Source organism: Corvus kubaryi, unplaced genomic scaffold, assembly GCF_017639235.1.
Source record: "Corvus kubaryi isolate FWS band 111438036 unplaced genomic scaffold, C.kubaryi_AGA036_p1.0 split3-73, whole genome shotgun sequence".
NCBI lineage: Eukaryota > Metazoa > Chordata > Aves > Passeriformes > Corvidae > Corvus > Corvus kubaryi.
In genome coordinates this window covers 36,909,467-36,924,511 of record NW_024582091.1, presented here as the reverse complement: position 1 = coordinate 36,924,511, position 15,045 = coordinate 36,909,467, and the positions used below count along the sequence as shown (strand labels likewise).

The 15,045-nt window shown below is 38.8% G+C and overlaps 1 protein-coding gene across 2 annotated transcripts in view; it reads left to right on the top strand.

The window, feature by feature from the left end:
* Positions 1-3,840: 3,840 nt before the first annotated feature.
* The window catches only part of HBS1L (HBS1 like translational GTPase), a 59,618-nt gene continuing 48,413 nt past the window's right edge, over positions 3,841-15,045 (top strand). Inside the window, exons 1-5 of one of the 2 annotated variants that reach the window (XM_042016133.1) lie at positions 3,841-3,994; positions 6,573-6,638; positions 8,416-8,553; positions 10,703-10,897; positions 11,559-14,542. In XM_042016133.1, coding sequence (XP_041872067.1) covers positions 3,952-3,994; positions 6,573-6,638; positions 8,416-8,553; positions 10,703-10,897; positions 11,559-13,003 — 1,887 coding nt within the window. In that variant the 5' untranslated portion in view covers positions 3,841-3,951 and the 3' untranslated portion in view covers positions 13,004-14,542. Of the gene's footprint in view, positions 3,995-6,572; positions 6,639-8,415; positions 8,554-10,702; positions 10,898-11,558; positions 14,543-15,045 lie in introns of those variants that run through there. The other variant, XM_042016132.1, reaches the window with a different exon arrangement.

Here is a 15,045-nt window from a genome sequence, read left to right as displayed (position 1 = left end):
TGGGAAGCAGTCTGAGAGCAAGCAGGGAGGCAGCAGGGTGACAGGGGAATTTGGGATTGAAACCAAAGTGTTTCAGAAAGTATAGATGCAGCTAAAGTCACCAAAATATTTTATTCCTTATTGTAACAGGAAGTTTGCATACTTGTCAGGAACACAAATGTGGTGGACTTGACAGCGTTAGGTTTATGGCTGAATTGGACTCAATAATCTTAAAGGTCTTTTCCAGTCTTAATGATTCTATGTTAAACTATACAAATAGGTTACTTTTCCAGATTGAATTGCCATTACATTACCATTTGCCATCAGCTGCCATCTAATTTAGCTGTTAATAAATCCTGTTGAAACTGCGTAAGGTTTTGACTTAACATAAATCACTCCCTTGTGAAACTTGTTGTTCTGCACTGATCCATTCCCAAAGAAATAATAAATATATTTAACAAGCTCATTCAGACTGGGGAAAATTGGAGACACTTGCTATTTACCATATGTACAAAATAATAATTTATTAATACTCTTTGTTTTCTAACTTTTAAATCGGCATCTGACTACATGGCATCATTTTAGATGAAAACAGACATGTATGGCTGCAGTTCTTTTGAGCTAGTTAGATCATTTACCAGCTGGAAATGTGTTTAGTGACATTAATAATACCTATATTTTAGAACTTAATACCCACACCTGGTAGTGTGGTAAAACATCTGGAATTATGCTGTTTTTTCCCAGACTAGGTCCTGCTTGACTTTGGTTTAAAAGGACAATACAATATTGAAGTAGACTGAATATTTTGTAGCTAAGACTATTAAACTACTAAAAAGCTTGGTAATTTCACTTTAAGAAGAAATAACATCATTTGAAAGACCTTCCACTTATCCAAAATGAAATTATTAAATATTTTATTAACTGATTCTTACAGTTACAAAAAAATAATCGTAGTGCTGGGGCTGGGAGTGCCCAGGAGATTGCTGAACAAAACAGGATTACCAGAAAGGCTGCCACCTGAATCGAGACCAGTGATCTTGGTTCACGTCTTAAGGCACACACCTTAAAGTAATATACAATCTCAGTGGGCAGGAAGGAAGTGAGTGCCGGAAGTTACCTAGTTAGCCATTCCTCAGTCAGAGCTGCTGGAGCCAGACTGGCGAGGTTCTCTGATGGTGCTCTAATTGCTGCTGAAGGAATAATGCTTAGTTACAGATTGCTTTGCTGTCAGATGAATAGTTTTCATGAACCTTGCATTCACATACAAGTAGCACGAACTGAGGTAGAGCTAGGGCTTGAGAACTAAAGCTTATTATTTCTTGAACTCCTTTCCCTAAAATAGTTACATAGGTCTCAGAATGAAGAAAAGGCAAGGAATGATCACAGTGTATTTATGACTCTTTGAAGGTACTACCATAACATGAAATAACTGTGCTCCTGTAAAAAATTGTTGTCTTTGGGTTCTTTTTCCTCAGGTCTCGTATGATATAACCTATTACACTTCAAATGAAGAAAAATAGCAACCTTTCAAGTTCACTGTTAATGCCATGGAAAGACTACATAGTATATCATGTCCTCCATTTGGCTTACCTTTATATTCACCTTTGTATTTTCACAACTGTTATTTATTTTGAACTAATTTTGAAGTCTTGAAAAAATGTTACATTTGACTATCAAACAAATGAAATGAGCATCATATCTGTGAAAGTCACAGCCACTGAAAATTAAGAGAGGCAATACAAAAAAATTCAAACATGAAAAATTTATTATTTGATAAGCAGCTGGTAGTCTATGTAAAAAGCGTCAATAAGAAGAATAAAAGAAATATCTTTGCAACAGAATGGTCAGGTGTGAGAAATGAGAACTGTCACTACCTGAAAGAAAAAAAAAAGCTAAATTTACATGATTAATATTTACTGGAGTTTTAACATTTGAGGAATGGGATCTAAGTAATTTAGAGGCGGGAAAGTGTGTCTTTTCCAAAGTAAAGCTGTTGGAGGCAGACTGGGAGGATGCTCTATAGTTGTAGTGATACAGTGTCTTAGGTTACTTCACTGAAGACTCAGAGAGCAGATGCTGGAATCAGGTTTTGAATTTAGAAGTGTGCTACCCTGGCCATAGCAATAACGGATGATAGCAAGTCTTCACTTTTGTATCTTCAGCTCATGTCAAGAGATTGGGATAGATAAGGATTAGCACAACTACTGTCAAACCTCTGCTGCAGAGAACATTTGGGACACTAAAGGTCAACAGGACACCAGTACTAACTAGAAATCTTTGTTTCCAATTCTGTTGTAATCCTAGCACCATACGAAAGCCACTGTATAGAACCTAAGCCTGTGAGCTGCATGTGCTTCTCTGTAGAAATTAGTTAGAAATATGCAAATAAGGTAATGAAACAATCTGCACCTTTGCATACAATTTGTATATGAACACAAACTTTGGCTTATGGTTAACAGTCCCTGCCTCTGGCGGTGACCAGGAAGGATGTGGAGCAGTAGATAGTGACAGTTTCGGCATGTGGGCAAGGACAAGACAATAGTTAGGTGGCAGTTACAGAAGGGCATGTGTGTTCGTAGGGATGTTTGGCGGTGTGCTGGGGTATCAGAGGACACCTGGAGCATGCAGCTGGCTGAAGGGGGCTCAATTTCTCATATTGTCAAGACTGGATGAAAAGATGGTAAATAAATTATTAAAGTTCTCAAAGATGAAGACACCTGACTTCAGAAATATTAATAGGATCACCGGCCTAGCAGCTCCCAAGCCCATAGATGAATGCAAGTATCTGGGGAACAACTGGGGCAGATACAGAAGCAGATTCTGTCAGAGCTGGAGCTCATGAACTGGGATCTCTATCCCAACTCCCTTTCCCACCAGAGCTTAAGGTGTTGTCTGCTTGTCCTTCTCTCTCTGCCCCAGCATGAGGAGTAGCTGTAGGGACATTCCTTGGTCATCTGAATCCTTGGCAGTGCAACTGCTCCTGCAGGCTGAAACTTGGTATTAGATGGTGTCACAGTAATGTGCCAATTAAGTCAGATCAAGGCTCCATGGAGCCTAATGGTTTGACATTTTGCTTCTTAACACTGCCAACAGCAATGCTAATTATTACAAATTGTATTTACCTACAGCAGTTCATCTAACCCTGGCCACTAGTCAGTCACTGGATTGTAATGGCTACTCGTCACCAACAAGCCAGGTCAAGTGATCCAGAATTGAAAAAGGCCTTGTACTTAATTTCAAAGCCTTTCAAACTCTCTTCATGCGGTGGTGCACAAATCATAGACTTTGTTTCAGATGTGTTTAAATGACTATGCCCTTGGTGAACTTAGGCCAATCCACAACGCTCCCTTTTCATCGATGATGCAGCCGTTTCTGAATAAGCTTTAAAACACTAGCTTACATCTGTGCATGTAACACTTCCCATATCTGGCTTGAATCAAACCCATCACTGACAGAAAATGGGCATCTCATACCTAGTTTTCCCTTGTAACTCACATTACTACACAGACAGATATCACAGGCAGACTCTGTACTACTAGACCCCATAGAATCGCAGCAACATTTATTCACGTTGGAAGAGGCCTCCAAGATCATCGAGCCCAAACTTGAGCTGGGCTCCACCACGACATTTACACCTCAGCACCAAGTGCCACCTCCAGTCGCCACTTAAGCGTTCCGTCACCGGGGCCGGTGCTTCCCGCCCTGCCTCAGCCGGGCCCGGCGCGTGGGCGGAGCGCGAGCGCCCCAGGGAGCGGCCCCCGGCTCGGCGCGAGCCGCCGGCCCGAGGACGCGAGGGAGCCGGGCGGGACCCGCCGCGCGCATGCCCAGCAGCGCTCGAGGGCGGAAGCGGTGCCCCGCGCGCCTGCGCAAGAGGCGATTCCGCCAGGCGCCGCCGGACTTCAACATGGCGACCTAGGCCGGCCGCGCCAGCGCCACCGCGGGCGGGCGAGCGAGACCGCCGCCGCCATCGTCATGTCCCGGCACAGGAACGTCCGAGGATATAACTACGACGAAGGTAGCGGTTATGGCGAGCAGGTGCTGGTGGCAGAGCTGCGGGGCCCGCCCCAAATCTGGCCCCTCCACGCTGCCCCCGGCCCGCGCCCCTTCTACCGGCCGGGCCTCCCGTCCCGGTGGCCGCGGGCAGCAGGGTGTGGCGAGGCCCGCGCCGCGGTAGGGGAGGGCCCGGGGGGCTGTCGGGGCGGTGGGAGGGGAGAAGCCGCCCCCTCACCTCCCCTCGGCGGGGGTTGGACGGGGCTCCGGGCGAGGCCTCTCCCCGCCCCGTTCCCGGCCCGTTTCACGCCCGAGTGGAGGGTCCGGCGCACGTGGCCGCTCTGCCATCCAGGATCTCTTCCTGCTGCCGGGGCCTCCCGGGACTTTCCACACGGGGAGAGCGTGGCCTTGCTACGCGGTCCAAGCCACAGCTGGGTTCTACCTGCGTTGCCTTGAGCTGCCCAAGTTTGACTGTGCTTTTCAACAGCGGCATTGGCTTGAAGAAAGCCTCAGTCAGTTGAAGCCATCCATCCTTAGTCTTGTAAAACTTAAAAATTGATATTCACGGCCAAACTCTAGTAAAATATTGCTGATGTTAATAGATGGAGTCACCAGCTGTTACCTGAGGAAGAAATGTAATTCTTAAAGATGGAGTTGTGCATTTAGGGAATAACCTTTTTCAAGCAGCTGTCTCATTTTACTTAAGCTTGTGTGGAATGAACAAGTTCTTCTGTAAGAACTTGGCTTGTACCTGCACTTTCTTTGTGCCCTGGCCCCATTAACTTAGCCAAACTGTAAATCAGAGGGTTTTTTTTTCCACTCGAAGCCTTTACTTTTGTTGGCTTGGGCCATGGAGAAATGGACACACTTCAGTTGATACCCGTATTTTAAAGAACCCTTTGGTAAGAGCAGCGATTTTGTTGCTTCACTTTGTCAGATTATTAAAAAAAATGCAAGAAATGCTTCAGCCGGCCTCTGGGCTTCTGCTGAGTGACCAGACTACGCGGTTTATATGTATGATAGTAGCACAAATTGAGTTTTGCACTGCGATCTTGGAATTTCTTGGAAGTTGTAAATTCATGTGAGCTGTGCTGTGTGTTCCCACCTTGCAGTTTCTGCTTGTGTAAATTTGCCTAATATAGGCAAAATATTGGACTAGATTGGGAATTTTACTGCTTGATTTTTCATCCTCCAGAGACCATTTTTCATCACAGATTTGTTGAAAGTATTTCAGCTGAGTCTCTGGCATTCATAAAGTTACGTGTGCAGTCCACTGAGTTAATTTCAGTGTTCATACACTCATCAGACTCTCTTTTAATCAGTTTTCTGAGATACACAGTAGTTTGCTGTAGCCATTAAGTTGCTATTGCTATTGGAAACCTGACTGTGAGGTTACATGTCAGGTCTTGACCCTTGTACCATATACTGCCACTGTAGTCACACAGAATCATTTATGGCCCAAATGAAGTAGACTTTGTGTCTTCCTCTCTGTTAAATGCTATATATTCTTTTTATGCTGCTTGTGATTCTGTAATGTCCAAATATAAGTTGCATTTCTAAACTAAATATTTACAGTATTTTTTGATTCCCTTTCATAGGAAGACTTCTGAGGCCTTAGATCTTCTGGTCTTCATTTGACCATGTTCCATTTTTTCCCCCTCCTTTCTGAGATATTGTGAATGTAACCAATGTGATATTCCATCTGCAGATATGTTGGCAATACAGCTGGAATGCTTCAGTAGCTTCTACTCTTCTCTGTAATTTATGTGATTTTTAAATACTTTTTTTTATGGTCAGTGCATGTTGTGGTCTGTAAGTCTTTTAAAACCGTAAACAATAGATGTTACTTGTGAAATTGCCAAGTGCAGTAGTGTCTTTAATAATAGTTTGTTATTTTTTTCAGGTGTTTCCTTATTACTTAGTGAAAATTACACTTTTTTAAAAGATTGACATAATAGTAGGATTAGATTTTGGAGGGAAAGGTGCATAACTTACTCTTTGTATTTCTTGGTGCCTTTTTTATGAGAAAAGAATATTTTTAAGTAACTGTATGAGATACTTGCTTTTTGCCCGAAACAATTTTGCGTGTTCAAAAGGGAATTGTGAATTGGGATTTTTGCCTTGCTGAACTTCATTTGAAAGGTGGATGGGTGTGAGGACAAAACGGAGAAGAAAGGTGAGGAGTGCATAGGAATGGAGTAGAAATGCTGATCCTGAGTTGTTGGAGTAGAAATTGCAGTTGAACTGTCTGTCTGGGGTTAAGACTGAGAGGTCAAGTAAAAATATCAAGAGAAGTGCCATTTTTGGAACTGGATTTGGTCTGTGAGGGCATAGGAGATGCTGAAGGAGGAGGTGTGAAGTATGGTAGCTCTTGAAAATTTTCGGCCTAATAAATAGAGAATTAAATGTTAAAACATATTATTGTAATAAAATTTTATTACTGTAATGTAGAAGGTTACTTCTTACCTAGGTAAATAAACAGAACTTAACTGCACTTCTGGAATACAGGAAATGAATAATTTCATAAAACCTTATGCAAAACCTATGCTTTGAATTATTATTTAGAAATTGTGCAGATTAATTTTGCTGTTTTTGCCTCATAGACTTTGAAGATGATGATGTGTATGGCCAATCAGTAGAAGATGATTATTGCATATCTCCTTCAACAGGTTGGTTCAGATAATTACATTCAAGTATTGTTCATTGATACCTGCTCTAATATTTATTTCTAAATTAAAACAATATTTAAAAGCTAGTGACACTTTTCGAAAGTGCCTAGTGGCCATAATCCTATTACAGTCAGTTACGTAGTGTTAGGCATTATACTTCTGAAAGTCTTATTAGACAGCTGGCCACATTTTGCATCCTATATGTATATTGTCTTAGATGGTTGGAATGTACTTGGTAATGTAAAAATCTGGTCTGTGGGAATGTGTTGATAATCTTGAAACATTTGGTATCTTTTCATATGGTTAGTAGGATCTACCTGGGCTTAACAGTAGTTATTGTGCACCTGGTAGTCGTTCTATGCAACTTCGAGTAAATATGGGGTAGGGAGTCTTATTGTGGGTTGCAGTGCTGGTCCTCTCGTGCAAGATCATGTGGAGCTAATCACCCTTTCAGCATTTGTAATGTTGCAAAGTAGGTTTAAAATAGTGATGGCTGTGTGCTTAGGTAAGGCATAATTGTAGTCACTCGGCTCAGCTGAATTCAGCCTGGCTGTAGAACATTTAAGTTGTGTTCTCCAGTCAAGTCTCTGACAAGATTATCAGTTTAGGGTTTCCCCAGATTTGGTGGCAATGTTTCTAGAGCTGCGTAGGCCCTGGAAATAGTACAGCTAGTGTTGACACAAAGCTGTGCTACTGCAGGTAGCTGGTCTGGATCCAGGTCCACTGTGACTGTGATGTAGTGTGTGACCTCTGGCCACAGGAACTTGAGATAATTTGTTCTTTAAAACTCTGGTCCTCTCTCATGCTCTCGATTTTAGTGATGAAAATGTGCAATGTGTACTTTTTACTCAAGTATAGACTGATAAATGGCAAAATTAATTCCTGCCTGTGTACAGTAATTTTCCTAAGAACTCTTCATGTGTAAGCTTCAATTATAAAGTAATCTGATCTAGATTGTTTAACAATCTTAATAGTTGCTTCAGTTATGGGGATTGAATATGTAATGCTGTGTATACATTTGGGAAACAGTTGCCAAGGCTGTACTACTTCTGGATATACACCTGCTTTCAGTATGGATTTCAGAGCTGCAGAGACTATTATATAAGGCAATTTGTTTACATTATGCTTTGCGCATTTCTGAGAGTATGGAATGACTGGGGCTCTTGTTCAGTGAGGAGTTTTATTTGTATATGCCTTAACATTGCTAAATCAGAGTGATGCCATGCACTTGTTTAAAGTTTTGTGTGAATATGCATTTTTACTCATGGGCTGTATTTCAAATGAAATTCTATGAAAGAAAGGATGTGTTCAACTCTGTTAAATTCTTACCAGTAATTTGACAGTGACATGCTGTAAGAGCAATGTTAATTTCGTGCTAACTTTTGAAAATTGAGACTGAGTTTAACAAAAATGGTTGAGTAAGGTTCTGAAGACATTAGGCCATAGATTTGTATAGAAAGTACTGTTTTTCAAACCTGGAGTATATTCTTTTTTCTAATGCTGAACTTTGCAGAATTACTGCATTCCATGGATACAAGGATATTGCCCAGCCTGTAGTTTCACTGTGATGAATTTATATATATTCCAGCATGAGCTGTTGTATGCTCTGTGCAGTCCTCAGGTAGTAGTAACTATACAGCAGTGTCTCACCACCCCCTTGAAACCACTGCAACAGTTCAGCATCCTAACTTATTTTACCTTTACTTGTGTTCTGCTTTTAAAGGAGGAAAAACATTTGACTTTTTTTTTTTTTACTTTGTTTTTTTATCTAATGCAGCAGCTCAATTTATTTACTCCAGACGAGACAAACCAGCCACATTTGCTGAGCCATTAGAAGAAGAATATGGCTATGAAGGTACCGATGCTGCTGCTGATTGTTTTCCATCCACGCATCAGTTGACTGAAGTTGATAGAGGTAATTATGGAAAACAACTATCAGAATAACCTCTTACATGAATTAAGGATTTACTAGAATAGTCTTAAATTAATGTTTCTTACTTGACTGACACGGCTCAGAATTCTGGAATCTTGTTATAAAGCAATACACTTCAGGAGCCTCCCTTCAGTGGTCATTCTTCAAGTTCGTAACTCCCTTTTGTGTACTACTTGTAACTTGGTTGCACACATTGAAATGTGTTCTTAGTTTCTTACTAGAAATAATGAGATTTCATGTGGAGACATTAGAACATCTGTACTGACAACTCAAGTCTTGACTTGAATATTATAAACTGAGTATTTGTAGAATGATTTTTTGGTTGTTGTTTTGCATTCCAAATTATAGCAATCAGCAGTATTTGAGAGGTTTTCAAAGTCTTGCATTTCCTTGAAAGAGTAGCCAATATTCTGTACAATCTTTTCTTATCCTGTTTTGAATTCATGAGACTTTTGTTTCCATTCAGTCTTGCAGCCGTGAATTCCACGTTTCAAGCTGAGTTCTGAGCTGAGTGGTTGGGGAAAAATACTTGCTTTTGTTTTTTAAGCTTGCTGCCTGATTGCTTAATTGCTTGCTTTGTGAAAAAGAGTCACAAGTCTCTTTTCTAAGTGTTAATAGTTAATGTAGTTTTTAATGTTTTGGAAATAATCAGGGTTATTTTTAAATGTTGATAAGATCGCACTAAAGTGTGTTGAAATTCAATACTTCAAAAACGTTGCAGAAAATTGTGAACAATTCTGAACAGTAAATTAGAAAGAATTTTGATTCTATGTCAAGTGAATTGGTAGAAGTTAAGCTAATGCTTAGAGATATGGTTGAATATGGTATATTGGGTAATAATATACATGTTTTTACAGCAGGAAATTAAGCTGTAGAGGGCGATTTGAAAGAATGAGCTACTATAATGGTACAGGTGATCTAGACAATGCAGTCCTCTGGCTTTGCAGAACACTTTTGACACAGTCAGCTAAGAACTGCTATTGGGGCAGGAAGGAAAATAACATTTTGGACTATAAAAAAAGAGGGAAAAGAAACCTCAAAATATCCACTCCTACTGTGAAAACAGCAGTGGTCACACAAGACCTAATATGTTTGATACAGTATGTAGTGTTGGCCATTAATACAAAATTATTGATGTAGCCAGTGTGGCTGCAAAGAGTTTCACGAGGTTGTTCTTGTTGAGTATTAGATAGTAAAATGGCAACAAGCACGTTGTGCAGGGCTCTGCCCATACTTGTTTTGCAGGGCAGATATCTGGGGAAGATTCACTTGCTATTTGAATTACAGGTAAAGGGTGCTAATATAAGTAACCTTGTAGAGGTTGGAATTCTGTGGTGTTGAATTCCTTTAAGCAAACTTCTTTAAACATCTTCCAGAAAGTGTTCAAATAAAAAGATATAGTTGTCTTCCTGTTCTTCAGCTCCTGTTTTCTAAAATCTGAACTGGCAGCAACTGGACTATTCAGGAAGATTTTCTTGTGCTCTTTAGTGTTTGTATGGCTTCCAGTGAGTGGCAGCCTGTTTCAGTCTCTTGTTGTGCAGCAAGTATCTTAGTAAATGCTTATAGTAGTTGCAGAAATACGCGCCAAAGAAAATTGATTTTATCAGCCAAAAATATATTACAATTTTAGAAAAAGTAAAGATTACAGGTAGTTTGAAACCTGGCATGTTGATCAGTTTTCAGTTAAGGCCTGAGGACCCTGAAAATGCTGTTGTACTTTGGGTGTTAATTGTAGCCTCTGTAAGCGCTTAAATGTGCTGTTCAGTGGGATTTTACGTTGACTTACTGAATTATTTTAGATAATTTTAAGGTGATTATTTGTATTTCTCCTCTGCAGTGAAGATACATATTTTACAACATCAACATATTTCAGTACTGAGACTTTCTAGAATAATAAATGGTAGTCAGTAAGATGTTCTTCATTGCAATATCTGAAATAGGTAAATATTCTGCAAGGTGTGGGAACAAAGTTTATCAGGGCAATAAGTGAGATTGAAATTAATTTCTAAAGGTTTTAGCTCTTACTGTAATATTTTTCCCTTCTGTTCACTAGTCAGAGGTGTGGTGCTAATGGTTAGGCCATTGAAGACATATTTTTGGGCGGCTTATAACAGTAATATGTTTCTTTCAGCCCGTCTTAATTCATGCCTTGATCAAATGAGAGAAGTTTTGGCAGAGTCCATACCAGAACAAGCAATGGTGCAAGCAGTACTGGATACTAAATTTGATGTACAAAAGGCTTTGGATCTTGTGCTTTCACAAGGCAGTAAGCAAAATGTGAAGACCAAGAATAAGGATGCTGTGATTTTAGCAAAGACTACAAAAGGTATACTTATATTTAATTGTTTACATTCAAGGTGATTCATTTCTATCTACAGTTTAATTTTGGCTTTACAAACTGTGAAGACGCTTATCATAGCAATAGTCATTTCTTGGAAAATGAAAGAAGACTGACTTACTATATGTGTGTTCTAAAACATTTAAAGGAAACAGCTTTTCTTGAGCTAGAAGTCAAAATAACATCTCAGTGTCAGTTAAAATTCAAGCTGCGACCATCTACAGTTCATGATCAATTTCTGACTTACATGATTTAACTGAATTAATGCATGTCCTTAAATCTTTAATTTAAAGCATCTTTAAATTTTTAGTGCTTCTCTTGTTTATTTGATGAATTGACATCTCCCATCCCTAATACCTCCCTTTTTTGGTAGTGTCTCTATAGTAGCTTTCTTATTTTGATTTGTACTTAAATATTGGTCGTCTTTACTGGCATTCTCTACTAATTCTTACAGTTCTTTATGTATTTCAATAGATACCTGTAATTTAATTGTTGAACATTCCTTACCTTTGGATAACACTTAGTAATTAAATGCCTTTTCATGTTTCTTGATTTTTTTTTTTTTGTTCCTGCTGTCAACTTTTAAAAAATGGGATATTTCATTGTGACTGGACTTCCATCTGAAAATTATTGGCTATTGTAAGGTAAGGAGACTTACATTGTTGTCCAGAAATGTGTATTGATACAGGCAATTTCTCTTGTGCAGTAGACAATTTTGCTGACAACACCAACAGACCTGGGTTTGGAAACTTGACAGCCAAAAGTGGTTCAGCTCTTTATTCTTTAACTACAAATTTTGAAAAATCTGATATACCTTCATGTGAAAGGAAAGGATTGAAATCCTCTTCACTTGTTCTGTCATCTGCGTTCAGTGAGGATTTGTGTAAAGTATCATTTTGTGAACCTGTGAATAAACAGGCAGAGAAGCAACTACCAGAAAATGCTAATGCTGTAAATCTGGTTCCTGAGAGTGAAGATGTTCACTCTAGCATAGGAAATAACCCATTGAAATGCAAGGAAACACAGGACTTGAAATCCTTGCTGATGCAGAATGTGGTTTGTGATTCTCTGAGTCCTGAACACAGCATTCCTCTTGTTTCCTCAAAAACTTCCGATTGTAATAGTAATGCACATTTTTATAGTCCTCCATGTTTAACAAGTGCTTTAGGAAACTTGGCTCTTGATAATGAAGTCAGTCATACTGTAAATAAAAGAAATGAACTTCTTGAAAATTTTTCTTCACTTGCGCATAGTCAAAAACAAGAAAGCCCCTCTTCAGATATGGCTGCTTTGCCAGTGTTAAGACCTGGAAGCACATCATTGGCTGACTTGCTTCAGGAGCACCAGGAAAGCAGTGCTAGCCACTGTTACTCTTTGGCTGATCTTTACACCCAGTCAACAGCAAGTCTCACTGATAGGAAACTGGGAACCTCATCATTATCACAACTAGTAAGTCAACCCCAGACTTCAGGTGGGATGCCAGAGCTAACAGGATCTTTGTCTTCTCTAGCCCTTTCTAAAGTTTCTCCAATAAAGGAGGTTGAGAATTTATCACTCTCAGATTTAATAGCAGAGACCATTGAAATAGATAAAACTCAGCTGAGAACTGACTTGGCCACGCACAATGTAATTGAATTGAGGCCCTCCCAAGGAACCAACATTGATTTAAGTGTCCTTGTAAAAAATGCAGAGGTATCTACAGAGAAAAGTGTGGTAGGACAGTCAAATATACTAAGTCCTGAAACGAAACTTTTAAAAGAAAAACAAGGAAAATGTTCTGGTTTTGCCAAAACAAGCAGGAAACCCAAAAAAGGGCATGGTCTTAAGAGGCAGGATTTGTCCCTTTCATGGATAAAGGCACTGCGTGCAAGACCTTCAGCTTTTGCTTTAACCTTGTGCCTCCGTTATCCTCCAAAAGGATATAAGCAGCGCACAGTTGGGATACATAAAACTTTCCTATACAGTAGACAAGTACAAGATGTAAAACCCAAGGAAACTGGTCCTACAATAGCCATAACACCATTTGACTTCAAATCAGCATCTCCTGATGATATTGTGAAAGCTAACCAAAGGAAAGCTTTTACAAGACAGTAATGAGGGAAAAAAAAAGCATCAGTATTAATATTGCATTATATTAAAAAAAATTATATAGGACCTATTTATGATCCAGAACTGACTTTTTAAAAAATTTTTTTAATTGATATATTACAGTTCTTGCTGATAGGCAGAAATTTGTATGTGAACTTTGAAAGTGTTGCACTGAATATCTCAATTTTTGCATAATTTTCACTGACAGTTTAACATTCTTAACTTTTGGAAAGTCCTGAACTTTACTGTATAGCTACTGCTTGTACAAAATTCTGTAAACAGCATTAGACTTCTTGAAATATGGCTCTATGTGTTCAAGATGCAGTTCATTGGGAAGAACAGTGAATGATTATTTTGTAAAGTAATTTACTTTTGCTATATGGTGTACAGTTTGGGGAGCAGGAGCCTCAGTTTATATTACAACTGTTTTATTAAATGTTCTTAAGGTTAGATATTCTGATAAAAGTATGTTATTAACCTGCCAGTCTTGTAATGGATGTTTCCAGTCAATGTCATTATTCTGTTTCTATCTTTATACTGATCACACTATTACAACAGAAATGCCTTTAGTTTTTAAAAGCCTCAAGGACCTCAGGTTTTGACACTTCTGGTTGTGGTAATACACGTGTAGGTTTTGATAGGACCAAATTTGTAGGGGAGCAAGCAATTAAATTGTTGTGCCCCCCGACTGCAATTAGCTATCAAAATGTGATATCCAGCATTTTAAACCAGCAATTTTATAGGTATGTACATGCTGCATGTATTTCATAAGAAGTTTCCCTAGGATTCTATTGTTTATTCTCAAGTCTTACAAAGAAGTACTGAAGTATCAGTTCTTACAACTGTAGCATGAGAGTCTCTGCTCAGTGGAAAAAAAAAATCAGGCAAAGCCTAAGTGCTATTTGTGTCTGCCTCTTGTCTTTTTTGAAGAAAACTTCCTTTAGAAATGGAAATGCATTCTCTTCTACTGTTTGCACCCATTGCTGTTACTTTGAATCCTTAGATGAAAGATCCAAATCAGAACATTCTGGACTTATTATGGTGCCCTGTTATTCAAATTAATAGCTGCATGTATGTTTGAACTTTCCTTTTAGTACACATTATGACTTCTAATATATTTCCAGTGTCATTGTCAGTATTTTAGATTCAGAACAGCAATAATTTCAATAGAGATACTGCTGCAACTAGAAAATGTTTGTTCGTACACTTAATTCGTGCTAAACTTGGCAGCTAGTATGAAACAGTAGATATGACTTTCATCTAGTTTTAATCTAATTTTTGTTGAGCATGTTACATCAAAAAGAAGACAAACGCTTTAGGTTTATTCCTGACTCCAGGTTGCACTACGATTTTGTTTCTAAATAAAGTAAAAGAAAACACGTTCCAGTTCTCTCAGGTACAAATTTAATGGTCTGTATATTTTGCTTTTTGTCTAGTTGTCTTGTCTGTCAGTTGTCATTTAGGACTAAGAGCAGTGTGATCTTTGACCTTGTGAATGAAATTAATGTTTCTTAACCTAATTAATAAAAGTTTTATATAATTACAGTGCTGCAGTGTTTATGTTCTAGTTGACGTGTTAATCTAGCCATCTGTATCCTAACCTATTTGGGGTTCCTTTAAAGGATTAAATAATGCAATCTAGTGTACATACTATGATCTGATAAGTTCATTAGCAGGAGCATAATTGATTTCCTGAGAAGACTTTCCATAGAAGTCTGGTTTGATACTGATTGTAATACTGGTTGTTTTATTAATTAGTCATAATAGCAAATTCTACTGTGTCAAGAATATGAAATGCTTTTCAGTGATCTGTTTCTCTGAAGTTAATCCAAGCATTAACTTCCCCCTGCTTAAAAATCCAAGTCTGTTTTTCCTACTGACCAAAGGGTCCTATTAGCAGAGTTTGTAATTAAAGCTCACTTTTCCCAAAACCGTGTGTATTTTTCTAGTAGAGAAATTCTAATTTTTCAGCATAAAACATGAGTGCAAAGTTTGGCATTGTCATGCCTGTTATATTTGTAGGTGGTTTTGCTTTCCTGTGTTTCTAA